The sequence below is a fragment of the Clarias gariepinus genome, chromosome 18, assembly GCF_024256425.1.
Source record: "Clarias gariepinus isolate MV-2021 ecotype Netherlands chromosome 18, CGAR_prim_01v2, whole genome shotgun sequence".
Classification (NCBI taxonomy): domain Eukaryota; kingdom Metazoa; phylum Chordata; class Actinopteri; order Siluriformes; family Clariidae; genus Clarias; species Clarias gariepinus.
In genome coordinates, this window is record NC_071117.1 from 13,737,895 (window position 1) to 13,761,090 (window position 23,196).

At 37.0% G+C, this 23,196-nt stretch overlaps 1 protein-coding gene across 1 annotated transcript in view; it reads left to right on the plus strand.

The window, feature by feature from the left end:
• ubac2 (UBA domain containing 2) overlaps window positions 1-22,851 on the plus strand; it is a 35,345-nt gene extending 12,494 nt beyond the window's left edge. The window contains exons 5-9 of the mRNA XM_053477135.1: window positions 2,229-2,352; window positions 2,491-2,538; window positions 5,001-5,258; window positions 15,086-15,190; window positions 19,789-22,851. Of these exons, the coding sequence (XP_053333110.1) occupies window positions 2,229-2,352; window positions 2,491-2,538; window positions 5,001-5,258; window positions 15,086-15,190; window positions 19,789-19,896 (643 nt within the window). The 3' untranslated portion in view covers window positions 19,897-22,851. The remainder of the gene's footprint in view (window positions 1-2,228; window positions 2,353-2,490; window positions 2,539-5,000; window positions 5,259-15,085; window positions 15,191-19,788) is intronic.
• Window positions 22,852-23,196: the final 345 nt, after the last annotated feature.

Consider the following 23,196-nt stretch of genomic DNA (forward strand, 5'->3'; position numbering starts at 1 on the left):
CATTAGTGAGGTCAGGTACTGATGTTGCAGAAGGTAGCAACAGTTCAGGGAAAACTACATCACATATGGGTGTGATGATCAGGTGTCCCCAAACTTTTGGTCATATCCTTGGTGTATTGGTATACAGCAAATTTTAGTTGATGATTAAATCATTTAAATACCCCCTTTTTTTCCGGGTAAAGTGAGCGCTCAATAATAGTAGTTGGAAAGCTGACGTTTGCATGCAGAGGGGCGTTGCTGTTGACAGACAGGTTGGTGTGGTCACGTGTGAGAAATCGAGGGGATGAATGAATCAATGCTGTGGGCGCGATTAAATCTGATTCCCCCCCCCATTTTAAAAAATGAAAAAATAGTAAACTAATATGTGGAGGTCAAGGTTGATAGTGTGGGCAGCCATGAGGGGTAAATATGTGCCTGGTCATCATTAATTATTAATAATTAATCGAACTCTGATAAATTATTAATTTTTTTCATCAGATAAAAAATGTGTAAAATTTGCTGCCCTATTATCTGTTATGGTACGAGTCATGAAATGGTTTTGCTTGACGTCATATGACGCGTTTAACACAGCTTTAATGGAACAAAATGTCCCTCCCTGTGGTTCGCCCTCTCGCGCACTCTCCTTGTGACTTCTCTTTTAACTAAAACTCACATGTCTGGGTGTTCCCCTACCATGTGTTGACACTAGTATTCTATACCCGAGTTAGGTTCACTTGACAGGAAATAAAGCAAGGGTTAGTTTAGGCCACGGTTCATTTGTCTCAAATTTCTCTAATCGAGTTCCAAAAGCATACTTTGTTTGTCAGCGGTCTTTCATTGACTACAATATTCTTTTCTTCCTCATTTTTTTGTATTTTGCAATACATATTTGCATCACCAAATTATCAAGCTTCTACTTTCATAGCGTATTTCCTCCTTGGCTGCTGTTGACTGTGAGCTGCTCTTAAACATGCAATCCCGTTACCAAGCCACAGGATCTCCTATCCAGTGCCGTTACAAAAAAGAAAGTGCTAATGTTCCCATGTGTGTGGTTTGCTCTTGCTGTTTACCTCCACTGATGGTAGTTTTACAACTAATAGTGTTGGCATGGTGTTGAAGAGGTGAAAAAAAAGCCTGTGGTTTTCTCACTTTGTACAATAAGCGTATTCGGGTATTTATAAGAAAAGCTGAGGTAAACGAGAGACTGAGTGATAAAGCCATGTTTATTCACACGTACGCCACAGGCAGGGCTGTACATCTCACGGTGAGGATGATTTTGAATAAAGTAAAGCTAAAATTAAAACGTCACATGCACCTGAAGGCGTGGTGGTGTAAATCTTAAATGAAAAAACATTTTCATGAAGCCCAATGTGTGTGAGACACTATTTTTTGGTTTGCCAACAAATGACAAGCAATAAAAAGAAGGCACATTAACAAAAATCACATCAGCATTTGTATTTATTGTTCACATTAATAAATAGTTTCTGAATTACAACAAATTAAAGATTTGTCCTGTCCTTGTTTGGTACCATTAGCTTATCTACCCAAACCCAGCACCGTTAGTCAGAAAAAGCTTTTATATTATTTTATATTATTAAAAACCAAGCCAGTTGTCCATAAACTATAATAGTGTGAAATCTAAAAGCTCAAGTTGCTACAAAATCAGATAATAGTAACTGTTATTCTGTGTAAAATTATAAAGAAGCTAATGTTGCTACTTTAGCTAAATTTAGCTACAGGACCTAAAGTGGCAGGTAAGCTAGCTATCATTAGGCTAACTGCTACACCATGGTAAACAAGTTACTCATGTCAAAAGCAAGCCCCCTCATTGTCCAACTTAGAGAAAAAAAATGATGGCATAGGCTAAAAAAAATAGCATTAGGCTAATTAATATGTTGTGTTTATAGAATAGATGAAGTACTGTGTGAACACATAGCTAACATTGCTAGAGAGTGAGAGAAAACGCTAAGCTTATCATTAAGCTGTGTCCACAAGTAACTACAGAAGCTACTCAATTTTAGGCAAACTATTACTATAAGTGTAATCTAGTGTGTTAGCTAACACAGAGTAAACTATTATTCTGTAAAATTCACATAGGTTACTAGCAAGCTTGCTAGCATTAGGATGGACTACTGTGTTTATAACCTGTGGCATTAGCTAACATTAGCATTATGTTATGTTAAATAAAAGCACTAATACTGTTGCTAGCTAAATTTTTATTTTGGGCTCTCTCTTTTTCTTTCTCTCAGACTGGGTCCAGTCTTCGCTCTCTTTGTGCCTTTCTTCTGTTCCATCCCTCGAGTTCAGGTCACTCAGCTACTGAGCTACGTCTCCATCAGCAACAAGTCTCTCGTATACCTCGTGGGTCTCCAGGTGAGCCAATTTGACCTGCTGAACAAATATTAGTATTAAAATACATCGATAGAAATAGAAAAATTTAACTGCATGTCTGATGTGCATTTTGTTTTTTTGCATACAGCTTTTGCTCACTTGCTCTTTTTCTTCTATCAGTTGCTGACATCTAGCGCTTACATGTGGATTGTGGCTCTCAGCGGATTGGTAAGTTAAAAAAAACATTCTAATTTAATGCTTTAAACTTTCACCTGGGTAAAAATTTCCACCCAAAACCACGTGTTGTGTAATCTTTAAAATGCATGGCCTTTTACCTCGTTTTGCGCTGGCAGAGTTTTGAAATTTATAATTTGTGGTTAGCATTGAACATTTTTTAACTCTTGTAAACATTTCACACATCTTATCATCAGCAAAGAGTTGTTGCTGATTTAGAAGCAAACTTCACGGTTATCGTTGTGCAAAATGGCGTAACAATTTTTTGTGTAGATTTCTGTTATTCATGTAAAGACGAAGGTCATATGGTTTAGGTTAAGGCGTTAATAGTGAATACATCAATCTAATCTGAATCTGACTGCCTCTACGCTTCTGTTTGTTTTTACAAGAAGTCACTCTTTACATTTTAAGGGCGCTCAAATCGAAATGGGCTGATGATGCCAATTATTAAAGATTGGTTGTCTCTCAATTGCCAGCTCTGGCCGATGCAGCTTAGGTTTACCATACCGCTCCATGCATGCGGAAAGACAGTTAGTGACTATTTATTGCTGCTGTACATATTGTGGGCGATGAGAGAAATAGCAGAACTCAAAACTTCAGATTTTTAGAAAGAAATGCCTGCCCTCACTGCTTTCTAAGTGTCCATGATTGACTCACTAAATACAAAGTGACTGATGTCTATGTTTACTGGAAAATGTTTAGATTTGTTTTTCATTGACGCAGCTTTGTTCCATGTGCTGCACGTTATAACGAGAGAGTGTAGTAGCACATTTCGGTGTGTGTGAGAGCCATTGATGCTTGATAAGGGTTGGAACATTTTTACTATTTAGTCAAGCATAGACTATTCTATCGGTTTCAGTTTCTTTATAATCTTTTACCCTCATTCCAGAAAAGTTGGGACGTTGAAATGAGCAATGAGCTCATTTCAAATTTGATGCCTGCTACAGGTTTCAAAAACGCTGGGACAGGGGCATGTTTACCATGTTGTAGCATCTCCTCTTCTTTTCAGAACAGTTTGTTATGGGTGTACTGTGTGTCATGGGTTTCTAGAGTTTTGGTGTCATTCTTGCCTGATATACAGTAGGTTTTCAGATTCTAGAGAGTAAGTGGTCATCTTTGACGTATTTCTCTTTTAATGATGCGGCAAATGTTCTCTATAGGTGAAAGATCTTGCAGCTAGGCCAATTCAGCACCCGGACTCTTCTACTACATTAACATTTACATTCACGCATTTGGCAGACGCTCTTATCCAGAGCGACTTACATTTTTATCTCATTACACATCTAAGCAGTGGAGGGTTAAGGGCCTTGCTCAAGGGCTCAACAGTGGCAACTTGGTGGTTGTGGGGTTTGAACCTGGGATCTTCCAAACCGTAGTCCAATGCCATGCTGTTGTAATAACTGCAGTATGTGGTTTTTGCACTGTCCTGTGGAAATACTTCAGTGCTTGGACTGGCTGGCTTTTGAACTGAACATTGATAACATGCTTAAAGGTGTCGTTCCTTTTAAGCCTGGATGACATGACATCTGTGATTTTAAACAGGAATGTCAAGTTTGGACTTCTCTAACCATAGAACACTTTTCCACTTTGAAACAGTCCACTTTAAATAAGACTTGGCCCACAGGACCCTACGGCGCTTCTGGACCATGTTCACTTATGTCTTCTTTTCTTGTATGATAGAGCTTTAGTTGGCATCTGTAGATGGCACGGCGCATTGTGCTTACCAACAGTTTCTGGAGGTATTCCTGGGCCCATTTATTAATGTCAATGACACAGTCATGCCGATAAGTGATGCAGTGTCTAACAAAGGTCTTTGGCCTTGTCCCTTACGCACAGAGATTTTTCCAGTTCCTCTGAATCTTTTGATTGTTATGCACTGTAGATGAGATTTGAAAAGCCTTTGCAAGGAACAAAAAACGTTGTTTTTAAGGTATTCCACAGTCTTTTTGCGCACTCTTTTACAGTTTGGAGAACCTCTGCCTCTCTTTTATAGCTAATCATGTTACAGATTTTATTCCTAGATGTTCTCCCAGCTAAATCTTTTCAAAATCTCTTGCTATTTCAGCCATTTGTTGCCCACCTTCGTCCCAACCTTTTTGAGACCTGTAGCAGGCATCAAATTTGATAAGAGCTCATTTAGTGGATAAAAGTGTAAACTTTCTCAGTTTACACATTTATGTTTTCTATGTTCTATTGTGAATGAAATATTGGCTCATGCTGTTTGAAAGTCTTTTAGTTTTCATTTTATTCAAATTTTAAAAACGTCTCAACTTTTCTGGAGTTCGGGTTGTACATGAAATAATAAAACAATAAAGTATGTTGCATGTGTTGCCTTCCAATAAAAAAAAGTTTTACATCTATTATAGTTTCTTAGATCTTAATTCTGTTTGTGCACTGTTGTTTAGAAAACACCAAAAACCCCTGATTGATGCACACTTTGTGTAATTGATGTGCAGGTCTCAGGCATGCTGTACTACAGTAACATGTTGGCTCTCCAGCGGGTCCTGTACGTTCCTCATTGGGTGTCATGCTGCAGCTCTTATCTCCTTGAGCCTGTGTTCTTAGGCACAGAGCCACGTGCTGAGGCTCCAGTGGGCATGGGAGCAACGTTAGACATCCAGCGACAGCAACGAATGGACATGCTGGACCAACAGCTGCTGCTCTCACAGCTGGCACAACTCAGAAGAAACGCGCAGCAGCCACCACCACAGCAGGTACTGCCTACAATCCTCTGATGTGTTACTTAAATTTACATCTATGATGGTCATTTTACTAACAGAGACAAAAAAATATGCACTTACTAAGCATTTTATTAGGAAACACATATACACCTACTCATTCATATGTCATTATCATATCGCAGCGGTGAAGAATCATAATGCAGCAGTGTAGAATCATGTAGATGTGTGTGCGTGTGCATGCTTACGTTTTGCTGACTTGGTATGCTCTTTAGTTAATTTACTGGCATTCAGATGCACGAAACACATACACATTGCACAGGAACATAACAGCTCTTGAGGAGTTGCTTCATGTCTCAGTTTGTCCTCGTTTCTCTCTGTATCTCTCCATCAGTCTACCAGCTCTTAACCACAGGGGGAAATTCCATGCTGACCACACATGAACAGAAAGTTTACCTTCATATTAACGAAAACAAAGTAACACTGATTCTGTACACATTTTTAATACCCATGTGCCCAACTAACAACACAATGTGGACTTCCAGAGAATGGACAAAAGCCATAGCCCATAAAAAAGAACATGGTTTCATAGTTATACTGTAGTTATAAAGTTACCATGGTAATGTAGGTTTAGTTCTGCTAATATGAAACATCTCCAACTGAGGCTGCATTAGGGGTGTTACAGTGACTTGATCACATTTAAGGGACTTTATATAGTTGTGGCCAAAAGTTTTGAGAATTACATAAATATTGGAAATTGGAAAAGTTGCTGCTAAGTTTTTATAATAGCAATTAGCATATACTCCAGAATGTCAGAAGAGTGATCAGATGAATTGCATAGTCCTTCTTTGCCATGAAAATTAAATTAATCCCAAAAAAACCTTTCCACTGCATTTCATTGCTGTCATTAAAGGACCTGCTGAGATCATTTCAGTAATCGTCTTGTTAACTCGTGTGAGAATGTTGACGAGCGCAAGGCTGGAGATCATTATGTCAGGCTGATTGGGTTAGAATGGCAGACTTGACATATTAAAAGTAGGGTGATGCTTGAAATCATTGATATTCCATTGTTAACCATGGTGATCTGCAAAGAAATGCGTGCAGCCATCATTGCATTGCATAAAAATGGCTTCACAGGCAAGGATATTGTGGCTACTACGATTGCACCTAAATTATCAATTTATAGGATCATCAAGAACTTCAAGGAAAGAGGTTCAATTCTTGTTAAGAAGGCTTCAGGGCGTCTAAGAAAGTCCAGCAAGCGCCAGGATCGTCTCCTAAAGAGGATTCAGCTGCGGGATCGGCGTGCCATCAGTGCAGAGCTTGCTCAGGAATGGCAGCAGGCAGGTGTGAGCGCATCTGCACGCACAGTGAGGCTTTTGGAAGATGGCCTGGTGACAAGAAGGGCAGCAAAGAAGCCACTTCTCTTTTGGGGCATCTGGAAAAAGCCTTGTACGGAGAAGAAAAGGTGAGCGCTACCATCAGTCCTGTGTCATGCCAACAGTAAAGCATCCTGAGACCATTCATGTGTGGGGTTGCTTCTCATCCAAGGGAGTGGGCTCACTCACAATTTAGCTCAAAAACACAGCCATGAATAAAGAATGGTACCAAAAAACCCTCCAACAGCAATTTCTTCCAACAATCCAACAACAGTTGCATTGTTCTTGGTCAAGAACAATGCATTTTTCAGCACAATGGAGAACCGTGCCATAAGGCAAAAGTGAAAACTAAGTGACTCTGGGACCAAAACGTTGAAATTTTGAGTCCATAGCCTGGAAATCCCATTGAGAACTTGTGGTCAATCCTCAAAAGGCAGGTGGACAAACAAAAACCCACCAAATCCAAGAATTGATGGCCAACACTGCAAATATTGACTCTTTGCATAAATGTCATGCAATTGTCAATACAACGTATGAAGTGCTTGTAATTATATTTCAGTACATCACAGAAAAAACTGAAACAAAGATCTAAAAGCAGTCTAGCAGCAAACTTTGTAAAAACTAATATTTGTGTCATTCTCAAAACTTTTGGCCACGACTGTACATTCATTTCACGTGATGGTTAAAATAATTTTGAGCAGTTGACCATCACACCCATATGCGGTTCTCTTCTAAACCAATACCACAAAGTGGCAAATACACAATTACACTTCCGCTCAAAATTTTAGGATCTCTTTCTAACTTCATAGTCATTTCTGATTTTTATTTCTTTCTACAAAACATTGCTGAAGGCGTCCAAAATATGTAATAATCTACTTTGAGCAGTTAATGTTGAGACGTATCTACTGCTCATGATTTGTAAAGTCTTCGTAACAGCTCTAAACTGAGGTGCTGTTTGTTAATTGGTGGTGTCTGAGTCTGGTAACTCTAAATGACCTTTTGGTAGCCAGTTTCATCATGGTGCTTCATGGGTTTTGGACATGCACTTGACAATACTGTTCTTGCAAGAGCTATTCTAGAAAGCCTGACCTCAGTGTCTTAAAATAACAAATGACTGCTGTTGTTGTTGTTTTTGTTACATAATGACCTAATTCCATACGTGTTATTTCACAATTTTGAAATCCCCAGAATGTGGAAAATGAAAGACTAAACAAAAACTGAGAAATTTCACATTCAAATTGTATTTGTCACATACACAGTCATACACAGGATGATATGAAGTGAAATGCTTATACGACTGCTGATGACCTAAAAAATTAAAAAAGAAAAAGAAAAAAAGGAGAGTTTTCCAATAAGAAGAAGAATATAAAAATAAACTTTAGTTATAAAAAGAATTTAAAATTAACCTTATGTACAAATAATAATAAAAAAGAAAATAATAAAATAAAGAAGAGTTGAAGTGGAATGTAGAAACCATGTCCAGTTATGGGCAAGACAATGTGCAGAATAATATAAAAGTCGCAGTTCAAAATTTCCTTTGCAAGTGATCCCAAACTTTTGAGCGGTAGTGCATGTATAAGGTCATTGTATGCTGTAGCATTATACATTACAATGCCGTGAAAAAAATGTAACGATTCTTAAACAGTCAAAAACCCTTTAATGCAGCTGAATTGAAACAATTCTACAAAGAAAAGGGGGCCAAAATTCCTCCACAGCAATGTGAAAATTTTTTGCCAGTTATCGCAAACACTTACTTGATCTGCAGTTGTTTGCTGCCATTGGTCACAATCAGTTAGGTGTGACAATCAGTTAAGAAATAATGACTTATCTCAATCAGTTAAGTGTGACAAATTAAAAACCCCAAATCCTTCCAGCCTGACAATGCCCATGTGCACAGTGTAAGACATGGCGTGTAAGATCTTGAATGTCCTGCACACCAACACATGTGGGAAGAACTGGAACTCTTACTGCACCTCGAAATCAGTGCCTGACCTCGCTAATGCTCTAGTAGTACAAATAAGTACAAATCACCAGAGCCACATTTTAAAATCTTCGCAGAAGATGTGAGATTATTGTAGCAGCAATTATATATATTATATTATATATATATTATTATGTATGTATTATAGCACGCGTTCAAGGGTTAAGTTTGGATTTAGTTTGAAATCCAGTTTGATCCAGATCTAGTACGGTGTCCATCTACTGATGATACCAATATGGGTCAGATGAGAAGAAGAATATGGCAAAAACTGATCCTGGATCAGGTTTCAGAAAGAAAGCTTGGGTATAATCTATTACATGAGGAGATGTTCAACATACAATTATCTCTATATATATTAAAGAAAGGTTTTGTCTGTACATTTCTCAGAACTCGCTCTTTCATTGATATCGTCATGTATGTACAATGGCAAAAAAAAGGATCTAAACCTTTTGGAATTTTATGGATTTTTGCATTTTTTTTGTTATAAAATGTAATCTGATCTTTATCTAAGTTAGGGGTATTAAAAAATATCATATGCCAAACATAACACGAATAAATTCTGATCCTTCATGTATTTATTAATACCCATAAAAAAACATAGTGCTAGTGGAAAAAAGTATGTAAATTCTTAAGTTAATGTCCTCAAAAAGCAAATTGGCGTCAGGTGTTAGCACACCTGGAGTCTTATTAACAAAATGAGTTTGGGGGTGTGGACTGGAGCTTCTTTGACTCATTAAAAACCACTTAGACTGCGCCGCACAAGAAGAATACACTTATGTAAGCCCTTCCTCTTAAAAAGATCTTTCAGAGAATCTATGATCAAGATCAAGATTTACATGAAGCTGGAAAGGGTTACAAAGTCATTTTAATGACTTTAGAAATTCACCAGTCTACAGCAAAAGGGGACACTTTGGGACTTTGTTGTTAAAAAGTGAGCGTTCAGTCGCAAGTGACTCAAAGAACACAACAAAGACTCATCAATGGGGTAAAGACACAACTCGGAACGACAGCCAAGGATTTGAAGGCATGTAGACTCATGAACACAGATGTTAGCCAGTTCCAATTATGCCTTCAAAACCTTGGCTGTCACTCTCACATCTTTGTTCATGAGTCTACATTACAATAAACATTGACATAGGCTGTGTCCATGGCAGGACACCACAAAGGAAGCTGCAACTTATTACAAATTAAAAAGAACCTTGCTGCACGCCATTTTTGTCACAGCATCATGCAAAACTTTTGCAGTACTTGGATATCTGCCTGAAGTTAAACCTGCACCATAAGTGAAATTAAAAGTTTAAGTAGAAAAGTTATGAACAGTTATGTGCTGGATTTAAGAATCTGCTTAAAAATAAGCAACTAATAAGCTATTTGTTCAATGTAAACAAACACCTGCAGCAATAAATATTAATTAGCAAAGCTAAACTTAATATTTTTACTGGGATTAGTACATATTTTCTAAAATGTCAGCGGTAAAGTGGTATAAGTGAAATTTAACACGCTGGAGTTTTAACACAAATCGTAATCTTTATCCGATCTGCTTTTTTCAATTTCATATCTGTGATTCACTCTCTGATTACCGGACAGGGTGTGTATTTGACTGACAACAAAAAAAGTACAATTTGGCGTAAACAAGGCGTAGGATACTCAAACTTAAACGTGTACTTCAACATGAAATAATAATATTACTTGTATACTAGCTTTAACCATTTAACTTTTTCTACAAACTCCTTTCCCCATCAGCAACAGGTACTTTTAGCAAATGTACCGTATATAAATTTGTTGTACAAGAATCTGTTTTGCGTGATTGTAAAATGCAGTAGTATTGCATGCTTTTACTTTTCACCTTCTATCAAACCAAAAGGAAGTGTGTAACTTCCTGACAACATGTGCATATGTTGCAGTTGTGGATGCTGGCGAAGTTACTAATGATGAAATATCCAGTAGTTGATCTCATATCTGATAAATCTGCTGCAATGTGCAGTGTTTTGTCTAACCGTTTCTATATGAATGTTACCTAAGTAAGCATTTTAGATGTTGAAGATGTATGATCTGTTGAAAACCACAAGAATAGATAATTGTGTGACTATTAAATAAGGGAACATCATTTGATTATAATTCCCAAGTTTTATATGAACATTCATTGATGATTTGTTTTGGTTTGCTGATGTTTTTATTTCTTATACTATGAGCAATATATAACTTGACTTATATAGTGGTTACTCTTCCCAGTTAGGCCAAACCTCAAATCACATTCTCTAAAATGTAAAAAAATCTCACATAGATGTTAACGTATCATGTAGGACTTTTGACCCCTTTTTTGACCTCCTGCTGTTTCAGCTAAAGTAGGACAAACATAAATAGAACCCACATGTTATATACCGCAGTTCACTGAAAGAAAAAGTGTCAGACTGTAGAAAATGTGCATTCATTTTGTGATAATTATATCTGTCTTTGATTTCTTGTGGAAAGTCTTAGACCTCTGAGCCCTTTAGAATAAAAGAAGTGGCGCAGCCCACATATATTGTGTTATAGGAAGTCATGCAACAACACACTAGGGAGTAAATGGCACATTACAGCTTGAGACATAACTGATGAGTAACTTCAATGCACGGGATATACTGGAAGCTGTAGCAAACATAGCCAATATACACAGTTGTGTACCTCTGCTGTGCTTCATATTGTAGCACTGCGTCCTTTTATAGAGCAGGAAACTGAATCTAATTTATTTGTCTTAATTCATAAATTTATGTTGGCTTGCTTTCTTCATTTTTATATTTTAGTTACCTTCCTTAATATGAATGTGGATATGAAATGATTGGGAACTTGATTGCAAGTTTTATTTGTGTTTTATGGGAATACATGAGCTATTTAAACCTCATAGGGAGATTCCACGTAGGTGTGGTAATTCATAAATTTGGACACAATTAGGTGCATGATTATAGGATATAAATATTTTTGTTAAATTACATTATTTTCATTAATCTTTGACTAGTGTAGACATACACTGATCAGCAATAACATTAAAACCCTTAATATTTTGGGTTCTTCATGTGCCACGGGGGCAGCTTTGCCCCCTTGAGGCATGTCTCCACATGGCTTATGGAGGTATGCCGTGGTGTCTGGCATCAGGTTCATTAGGTGCTGTGGGTTGCAGGGTCCAGTGTATCCCATGGGTGCTTACTTTAACTGGGATCTAGGGAGTTTTAAAACCAGTTAGGTAGCCTTCGACTCATCGTCTTATGGGCTGTAGTGCACTGAGTGTTCTGGTGCTTTTCTCGGATGACGTTGCATTAACTTTTAGGTGATTTGTGCTGCATTGGCTTTTCTGTGGGACCAGTGAACTGGACCAGTTAGCTGTCGGTCCCTGTGAACATACAGTATGTAAGCCTTGGGTGCCCATTATACGATCACCAGTTGGTTGGGGTATAGTATGTGATTTAATGTTTTTCACTGTCAGTGGTCATAATGTTTTGTCAAATCGGTATACAGTGTGTAGTTCACTTAATGACCAACAGAGTAGACGTCCCTTGATTTAGCTGGAGTTTTTTCATCCAGCAAGATTAATGAATCATTTATCCAAACATTTAATGTTGCATGAAAAAATGTCTTTTGCTTTTGAATGTGAACATCACTGAAGTCCCCCCCTTCCCCCCAAAAAAGTATATATATTCTAGTCCTTGCTTCACTATAATAAATCTTATTCATGAAATTGTTGAGTGCAGATATAGCAGTAGGCCACCACTAATCTGTGCTGTGCTGCATGCTGTGAGGCTGACGTTTAGTTTGTAAAAAATGCAGATCATTCCTTGACATCAGTCAGGTACAGAAAGTTGTGTATTTGTTCTGTGATGTAGATTCCTCTTTTGATGTGTAAATGCAGTACTGTAAGAATAAAAACTAAACAAGGCCTCCGTTTTAAAAGACCTCCCATTTTAATCCGAAAGCCTCATTCATGCTTGCCTAGGGAGAAACTCCTCAGCTATCCAGTTTCAGTGAGTCTGTGCCCATGATAGCCTCAGATTCCTGTTCTTGGCTAACAGGAATATAAATCAGTGTGGTCTACTCCTGATATCAGATTCTGATGGGACAGATGCTGGGATTCTGATGCTTTCCTGCTCAAAGTTGTAAAGAGTAGTGGAGCATCTGACCTACCCCATCAACAAAACTTTTCCTTCTAAAGAACGGACACTTGTTAAACGCGCAGAGGAATTGGGGGCCTTGCTCAAGACTTTCTGGAGTTATTTGAAGTTGTACTCCTAATGCTCTTTCTGAAAAACACTGTCCAGGTTTTTCCATTTTATCTTGGCTTGCTTAAAGCACACAACACAGCCTTCTGGTCTGGAGACGAGGTGGCCTACAGCGTTGCTAGGGCCAATCTGAGGAGAGTATTTTTCAAAGCCAAAAATAAACACAAACAGCCGATTGAGGAGCACTTCGACTCTGTTGACCCCGATGCATGTGGTAAGGTATTCAGGCATGACAAACCTCAAACCACCTAGCATGTTACTGCCAACCAGATTTGCCCCACTCCCTGATGAGTTCAGCTACTTCTAACCTCATTTTTAAAGGGGTACACACAGGCCAAGTTCAAGGCAAAGCTACTTCCGTCTAAGCAGCTATTCTCACTTTCCACCTCTGAGGGAGTTCCACACTTGATTGATTTGTTCCTCCTCCACGATTGATTTGTTCCTCCTTCACATTCCCCCACTGGCCACCGTTCTCATTATTATTATTTTATCTTTGTTTTTGGGTACACTTGTATATTTTCACTCTCTGACAAAGAGAAGCACAAAACACAAAGAGAAGGAAAAAAAGGAAGTCAGCCTCTGTGCTAATATTAGCATTGGCAGTGTTGTTTTATAAACAGCAGTCCACTGTCATGTTTAGGTGCAGTTGGCTTAAATATCTGATTCGAGCCCGTGCTCAAGAATACCGTACTCTGCTCCAGACCACCTTTTCTGTATGCCTGCAATAACAGTGGTCAAAATGAACCGGTCTTCGGGGTCAAGTGTACTCTTCGGGGTCAAGTGTACCGGTCTCTAATGTTAAAAAAAGGCCCTAAAGTGTGCTCTACTCTGAAGAGAGTTGATGCACAGAGGGTAGCTGACCCTGAAGGTATCCCTGGTCAGTGTTTTGAGCCTGTGCAGAGAATGACAGAGGTCCTCACAGACGTCTTTTACCTTTCGTTGGTCTAGGCTGCTGTCCCCAAATGCTTGTCCTGACTCATCTAGACAATCGTATGAGCTTATATATGCATATATACTTATGCAGAACACTTTTGCAAGGATGCTGTTTATTGGTTTTAGCTCATCATTTATGTCTCTTCTGCAATGCTGTTTAGTTTTCCTCAAATGACGCTGAGCATTAAGGCCAAGCAACTCCACTTTGGTATTAATTGTCCATAGGACATTGTTCTAAAAGTCTTGTGGTTTGTTTAAATGCAGTTGTGTACCTCTGCTGTGCTTCTGTGTCTGTTTTTAGTCAAAAGGGGTTTCTCTTGGTGACCATTCCAAACAAGCCGTACTTGTTCAGTCTTCTTGTAGTTGACTTTAATATTTAAAATTCTCAGTGAGGACTCTAAAATCTGAGATGTAGCTCATAGTTGTTGTTTTTTTCTCACTGTACAATATTGAACTCCAAATTCTTTGAAAAGGGTTTCATAACCCTTTCCAGATTCTTCTTCTTCTTCTTTGTCTTTCAGCTGTTCCCTTTCAGGGTTCGTCACAGCAAATCATCTGCCTCCATCTTACCCTATTCTCTGCATCCTCTTCTCTCACACCAACTAACTTTATGTCCTCTCTCACTAAATCAATAAATCTCCTCTTTGGTCTTCCTTTAGCCGGGCAGTTCCAACCTCAGCATCCTTCTACAATCTCTCCTCTGAACATGTCCAAACCACCTCAATCTGGCCTCTCTGACTTTATCTCGAAATACCACTTTAAAAAAAATAATAATAATGGGCACCATAAAGAAGTTATGTTATTCGTTAGAGGTTGTATATGCCCCGCTACAATTAAATGATTGGGTTTTTTTTTTCAAATCCCAGAAATGAAAGAGAAGATAGGGTACCAACATTTGAACATGACTCTATTCTGTATAAACTGTACTTCATAAACATGTATTTACTGCATGAGAGCCCCAAACCTTGATGTCAGCATTTTCTTCTTGTAAATATGCCACTTATGAATGTCTGGTTAGATGCTAACAGCATTTCATCGACTTGGTACATGTAAATTGCACAATGACAAACTTGATTCTTTTTTATAATTTTATTTAATAATTCACTCACTTTTTTTTTTTTTTATAAGGCCAAGATCACTTTTCTGACACTCACAGCATGTCTGTCACTTTTTTGGCTGATTTTAAAAAAAGGAAGGAAATGTTAGTGCTTGCGACACACTTTCCGCACTAAATGACACTATCTGAGTTGTGATGAGGTGTCATTGTGTTACAATTGTTTCACACTTTACTTTAAATGTTTGTTTGCTTCCCCTCCACAGCAAGGCGGACTTCTCAACCGATTCTTTCCGGGTTTGCGACACAGAGGTCAGAATGTGAATCACATACAGCCGCACACAGTGGACGCACCAGTGGCTGAAGAACAGGTCAAGGCAAACACAAATACACACAAAAATTTTAAACAAAGTCCTTACATTTTTACAGGCTCAAAAGTAATTGGACAACTGACTGATAAGTAGTTTGATAGACAGTTGGTTATTTTTATTAGAAGTTCAGAAGCTAAAAATCCAATGAGTTGCTAATCCATGTGAAGCAGGTCAGGAGAAATTGGTGAATAAAAACAGACTCATCAGAGAGATATCCGAAATATGGAGACGTTTTTAAAAAGGAGAAAAGCTCTCTTGAGTTCATCAGCAACCACAAGTAGCGGGCTGGAGCCTATCACACAAGACTCTAAGCAAAAGGTGGGGAACACTCTGGACAGACTGCCAACCCATCACAGAGCACGCACGCGCACACAACCGAGAATTTTGGAATGCCAATTAGACTAATCTGCATGTTTTTGGAATGTGGGAGGAAACCGGATACATAGGACCCTCGACCTTGGCGGTGCGAGGCCACATCGCTAATCATTACACACCATGCCACTTGCTGCACAATTAACCACACAAAATTAAAATCATGATATGTAATTGTGCCATTATTTAAACACTAAGGGCTTAAGTTTTAGTTATTTATAGTAGTCTAATAATTATTTTTCTGGGTTATTCTAGCGATATTTTTTCATAACTTTAACCATTTAACCTCTTTGTTTAAGCATTCTCTCATTTTAATAAAATCTATACCTTCAGACATAAAAAAAAAAATGTGTGTCAAGAAGTAATAATTCCAGAGAACATGTGGGGCACGTGCAGTGACGGAATTTAATTACTATATATATATATATATATATATATATATATATATATATATATATATATATATATATATAATCATTACACTGCCTCCACCATGTTTAATAGATAATGAGCTGTGTGTTTCTTCCAATCACAGTTACAAACAAACTTTTGATAAAATTTGCAAATTGACAAAAAAAAATACCACCATACCACAATACCATACCAAAATGAAATGTACATATATATATATTTAATTTTTTGCAAAAAGATAATCACAGTGGTATTTTTTTTGTCAATTTTATCAAAAGTTTGTTTGTAACTGTGATTGGAAGAAACACACAGCTCATTATCTATTAAACATGGTGGAGGCAGTGTAATGATATGGCCATGTACATGTATGGCTATGTCATTAGTGTGTTTGCAGATGGAAGTGGTCTTTTGAAGTGTATAGAGCTATACTTTATGCTCAAATTAAGTCAAATGCTGTTTTACAGTACAGATAATGACACAAAATGCAAAAGAAAAAAAAAACACAAGTTTCATGAGGCAAAGAAATTTTCTTACAGTGTAACCTTGGATTACGAGCACAATTTGTTCCGAAAGCGGGCTCGTATTCCAAAACACTCATAAATCAAATCGAATTTCCCAATACGAATTAATGGAAACTCAAATTATTTGTTCTACAGCCCAAAAAAATTTATACATAAAAATAATTAACACTAAATATTAAGTAAAAATAAAACAAATTAACCTGCACTTTACCTTTAAAACAGTGTCCATTGACGCGTGTGCACACAGATACAAAGAGCAGGCTAAGCCTTGAGCAGAGATAAAAAATGGATCTGTAACCTCTCTAATAAGACTTGCTTTTGCTTTACATGTGCGCTGTACCACACACGCATACAGACACAAAATAAAACATGTTTTATGCGCGCACACATGGTCACAGTGTTATAGCACGCGTGCACAGATGTTAATTATACCAGTGAGAGACGGGCACTAAGACCCAGCAGGGGAGACGATTACCCATAATACCGCAGCACAAGAGAGAGAAAAAAACGTTGGCTCAGTTATCACGTGACGCTCGGCGTCAAAACAAGAAGCGCATGCGTGATACATGATACTCGGTACTCGTAAACCAAGGCTTGTTCGTTTTCCAGCAGAATTTATTAAAAATCTTTGCTCGTCTTGTGGAACACTTGCAAACCGCGTTACTCGCAATCTGAGGTTTCACTGTACTGTAAATGAGCTGATATTTCCTGCAAAACTCAATGAAGAAAACCCACATGTGAATGAAGAAAAACCCACATGTGAATAATGTAAAAGCCTGGCTCAATGAAGAAAAACCCACACGTAAATAAAGTAAAAGCCTGGCACAGCAGCTTAGAGGAAAGTCAGCATTTTGTGATTTCTATGCCTTCCAGACTACAATCAGTTCTTGTCTGCACAGTCTTTGCAACTTTTAAATTAAAACCAATCCTAATATTCATGATTGCCAGTTTGTCCAATTACTTTTCAGCCTGTGAAAATGGAGGAATGGTGTAAAAAAAAAATGCAATACTGTTAAAAAATAAAGCCGAAAGTCTATACTTCAATCGCATTAAATAAAGCTGAAAGTCTATACTTCAATCGCATTTTGATTGCTTCATTTAAAATCCATTGTGTTGGTGTACAGGGGCAAAAATACAGCTGGGTCATTTTGCTCAATTAGATTCACAATCATGTCAGTTCAAAAGAAAGCGGTAGGGCTGGTTGTGAGAACAGGGGAAGTCTTGACAGTGTTTTGCAACTGCAGATCATTTTGTAAACACCAAAGGAGTTTAAATATTACAAACTGCTAGTGTAAATGACATTTAAAATGGTGAATAAATAAATGCCGGTATTAAAATAAAGAGAATGCAAGTGAGTCCTATCTTCTGTGACATATAGGATCCTAAAGAAGTTCCTCTTCTATATATGAGAAATTACACATAATAAATGATATTGCATGAAAATAGTACCACAATGTAAGTCATTTGTATTTATGTGTAGCAATTGTAATTTTTTTATTTATTTTTTTTAAACATTTATTGATGAACAACTATTTTAAACGCTTATACTTATTTTTCATGTTGTAGAACATTTGCTAGATAGGATGCCGTTTTTCATCTCATACTTTATACAAGCTGTACATAGAGATTTTTCTTTGACATCACTTTTTTCTTTCTGTGGAAATTAACAGGGCAAAAAACTTTTTTTTTTTAAATCAGCTTGTCATGTTACAGAGAGAAATTTTTTTTTGCCCTAAAAACTCTACTGTGGCAACTGTTACTAAGGCTGATACTGGAAACTCCTTTCATAAACGCATCCTGTAACAGACAATTTCAAAATATAGTATTACAGGTGCATCTCAATAAATTAGAATGTTGTGGAAAAGTTCATTTATTTCAGTAATTTAACTCAAATTGTGAAACTCATGTATTAAATAAATTTATTGCACACAGACCAAAGTAGATCAAGTCTTTTTTTTTTTTATTGTGATTATTTAGGCACACATTTAACAAAAAGCACCAATTCACTATCTCAACAAATTAGAATATGGTGACATGCCAATCAGCTACATTATGGCATAAAGGGGTTTAAATTATATAAAAAAAGAGAAAAATATCTAAGTATATTATTAAATCATTGTGTCTGATAGTTTTGCCGTGTTGTACGCTAAATGTACATTTAGACAGTCCCCCTATGTATATCAACTGTTGGTGTACTTTCTACTTATTGGTGCAATTTAAATTTCTCTCACTTTTCAACAAGCCGCAAACCTATGACACATTCACAGAAGGAAAAAGATAACTTTGATAAATTTTTTTTTTTGATAATGTACATCCTGTGTGGTTGCTATGATGAACTAGTATGTCATTAGTTTATTTTGTGCTATTTACCGGCATCTTTGGAGAAGTTGTGATGATAACGTGTAGTCAGGGTGATCCCTAACAGAGGGTAAAGTATATATTTAGCATATATACAGTAGAACGCATCAGGGCCACTTTAATGTCTCGCCCGAGTTTGATGCGTCAAAAAGAAAAGTGAAAGTGTTCTTAAAATGAATAATGTCTAGCAGGTTTGAAAGATATGAGTGTGAAAGTGTAGGAATTTCCCTCAAAGTCTGATTTCCATCTTACTATGTGGCAGATTTACTTCCACATTTGACTTACAAATGTCTACACATGGGCAAAAAAAAAACTATAATAACATAATCACAATTCCAGTGAAGTTTTCAGATTCTCCAGTCTCATATTTTGCATGTCGGGTTAAGAAATTACGCCGAGAGAAAGAAGTCTTGAGTCATTTGTGAGTGTGTAATGAATTATAAACTCCTGCTGCTCAATCTCTGCTCAAAGTGAAAACCAGGGTTGATTTAAATTAATAAATTTGCAGGAATTGAATGGTTTGATTAAATTAATACAGCATAGAGGACAGGGTTAATCTTCGCTCTCAGTGATTACAAAAGGTGTCCCAGTTTTATACAGGTTATAAAGCTAAATGATTAAGCTTAACTGCTTTGTTATATTTTTTAGCTACACAAATAGGTTTGCATAGCAAAATTTGTTTATACATGCAGTTAGTGTACACCCTGGATTTTAGAATCATGCAATTGTTTATCATTAAAAAAAATAAATAAATAAAAAGATATCGCCAAACAATAACACGCAAAAGGGACTAAGAATATGAAACTTCCCAGGGTTAGGTTCATTGATTTGATTTGTTTGCATATTTTTACAACACTGCTAACTCTGCTAGTGGTAAAAAAAAAATCTGAAGTTTTCCATAATTCTTCCTAAAACTTAATTTCTCTTGGTATCCAGGTGGCGAGGCTGATGGAGATGGGTTTCTCCAGAGTGGATGCTCAGGAAGCTCTCCGAGCATCTAACAACGACATTAACATGGCCACCAACTTCCTGCTCCAGCACTGAGCTTGAGCACCACAGGGCAGAGCAGAGGGTGAAGAAGACTGACACGGAACTGCAGCGACTGGGGAAAAAAATCCAAAATAAAACAAACACCACGTGGAGACCACTTTGGCAGACTTGTGAAAAAGTGAAGTACTCTCTGGAGCTTGTGCTGTCACTTCCTCTCAACCTGCTCTGTATTTGGGTGGCGAGGAGCCTCTGAAGCTGCTGACACCGTTTCCTGCCAACTTTAGCAAAATAGAGCCAAGATGGTTGCGCAAGGCGGTGCAGTGTTATCTCAGGGCTCGCGTTCTCTGGCCTCGTCATCCCTCTACAACCTCCACTGCACATTCTTAATAATAAACGCACATTGTGGCGATGATGATGATGAAAGACATGTATTTAGACATAGTTGTGGATTAATTTGTTGTTTGAATAGTTTTATTCTCATGGGACTTTACAGTTGGAGGAATAATCAAGCAAAAAAAATTAGGCTGCACAATTTTTTTGTGCAGAAGGCTAATACTGTACATGTAGATAAGTAAGGGAAGTCAAAGTCACCCAATCCATTCTGTAAATGCTTATTTAGGAGACCGAATGACTTGCAGGCATCTACTACACTCCAGAAAATACAGTAGTAGGTTTTATCGAACTACATGACAGTAGAAAGTAGAAAGCGCTATCCACCCTTTTTTGCATACACGAGGCTTCTGTCGCTCTGATTAACGGCAAGAGTATCTCTGCTATTCAAAGCCTGTTTTGTTTTTGCTTTCTTTGTCAGCCATAGTTGTTAAAGGCAGATTGGAGCATAAAAGCTGTATGTTCTGTTCTTGTCCTTGTTATACAGCCATCTAGTAAAAGTATTGCTGGGTGAACTATGTTGTCCAAAGCACTTACTGAAGGTATTGGATATATATATTTTAAAATGTAATTATGCATGGGTAAGACAGACTTCCATTATCATTTGCTACATTAGCTTTTTATAGCTCCAGCGCCAAAAAAAAGAAAGAAGAAGCCATTGAATATGTTCTGCTAAAAGGGGAAAGTATATACATTTTAATTTTTACCAGACGACCTGGTACTGCATTTGTAAAGAATTCAAAAGACAAAAACCGAAACCTTTTGAATTAATTATTTTAGCTAGAACTTGTTGTGCATGCAACATAACCAGCTTTTTAGTGTCACTGCTAATAATCAGCAGGAAGTTATTTATTAATAATTAATAACAACTTCAAGTTAGAATTGTAAATTATACGACTGTCATTAAGGAAGTACTTTGGTGAGGACTAAATTGTACACAATTTTCCATTTTTGCAATTGCAGTCGATTACCTTAGCCATACGTGTATTTGTTTTCTGATTTTCGAGTCCTCCAGTTTTGCACTGGAGCTGCAAGCGTAACTGACGAATCATTAAAAGTTCATCTCATCCACAATCTTTTCTGTAAACATCTGCCTCACATCACTTCCAGTTCTTTAGAAATGTCAGCAAGACGTTATCTTTTTTTTTTTCTATGACAGAATATAATTTTTAAACTCGTGGTCTCACTTTTTAACTTAAATGATGTATTATTCTGGATGTTCTGTAGATAATATACGCTGCCTGGCCAAAAAAAAAAAAGTTCATAAGGGTCAAATTATTGCCTTTGCATCAAGCAAAGTAAACAACTAAGGAGATTTAAAATGACTAGAACTGGGTTAAGACGGAACTTCAATACATTATCAAAACCAGGAAGGATTGTGCTGTACCATCAACCAAAAAAATCATGAACTGAAATTAATTAAACACTTTTTGAAGTTGTGCATGGTAAAAAAAAAAATCAACAGCTATGATTAATAGTGAAAGTAGGAGCATTTCCATCCTCACAATCTAATGAGAAAATAATGGATTGTGACAAAACAGCTGTGTGGTCATAAGAAAAACACTTCTTAGTAAGGCTGATCAGTAAAAAGGATTCAGTTTGTTAAAGATTGGACTTTGGAGCAATTGGAAAAATGTTAAGATCAAACTGACTTGAATCCAGATCATTGAGTGCATCATGGTAAAAAAGGAAGCACATGAAGCGATGCACCCATTATGTATATTGCACACTGTACAAGTCTCTGGAGGTAGTGTTATGATCTGGGGTTGCTAGTTGGTCAGGTCTAGACTTTAGCAACGTTAAGCAGCAATAAAACAAAGTCGGCTGATGACCCGAATGACCATAGTAATAATTTTTACGCATGAACTAGACACCAAATTATGTGTTATAAACAAAGATAAAGGTGATTGAAGGAAATCATTTTCTATTATACTTTTTTTTTCTTTTTTGGCCAGGCAGTGTAGGTCTACTTTGAACTGTGGATTTAAAGTTTAATGCCTGCTCAGATATCTAATCATACAAAACATTTTGGGTGAGATACATAATGTCTTTTATCTAGTTGAAGGTAAATAAATAAAAAAAAATAGGAACTAAAGAAGAGAACCTCAGACAGCAAATATTTCTCAACTGATCTACTACATCGACTATCCCTTTAATTCCAGCTGTCCAAAAAGGCTGCCATTGAAAATGGCACTTGGTGATAAAAAAAATAGTGACTTGGTTGTGTTTCCTGTCTTAACAAGACGATGTTGGAGATGGTGCTGTTTAACATTAAACACAAATCAAAATTTATTATTGTTTTATTTATTTTTAATTACAATAATATGGGATTATGACCAGTTGAATTTTGTTTAACAGAATTCAGCTGTGAAGTATTATTGTATAGCCACTCTCAATATTTTCTGTAAATTACTATTTAAAAGAAATAATAATAAATACCATTCTGACTCACTGGATAAACAGAAATTATAATTCACAGTAATTCAGTGTTATCTCTCTTTGAAATCTACTTCTGGACAAGATTTTCTAATGTTATTTAATGTGATGCGTGTTTGTGATTCACATTTGCAATTCATTTGTATTAAAAAAAAAATTAATAAAGATGTTTGATCTTTCACCACATTTCAGGAACAAGATGATTAACAAGTTTATTAATAGATGACAGTGGATATGCTGCTGTAACAAGCCATTAAAATCTGTGAACTTATACCTGCATATAATTTCCTACAGCTGTAAATACTCATTAATTTTATAACATTATTATACTATATTAAATATGTATTTAAATATGCACAATTGGTCTGAACTGCGATGGATTTGCACCTTGTCCAGGGTGTACCCCGCCTCGTGTCCTAAGTCTCCTGGGATGGGCTCCAGGTCCCCGCAACCCTGAATACAAAAGCGGTATAGAAGATGAGTGAGTGAGTATTGGTCTGAATACAGCGCCTATCTTTTAAATGGGAA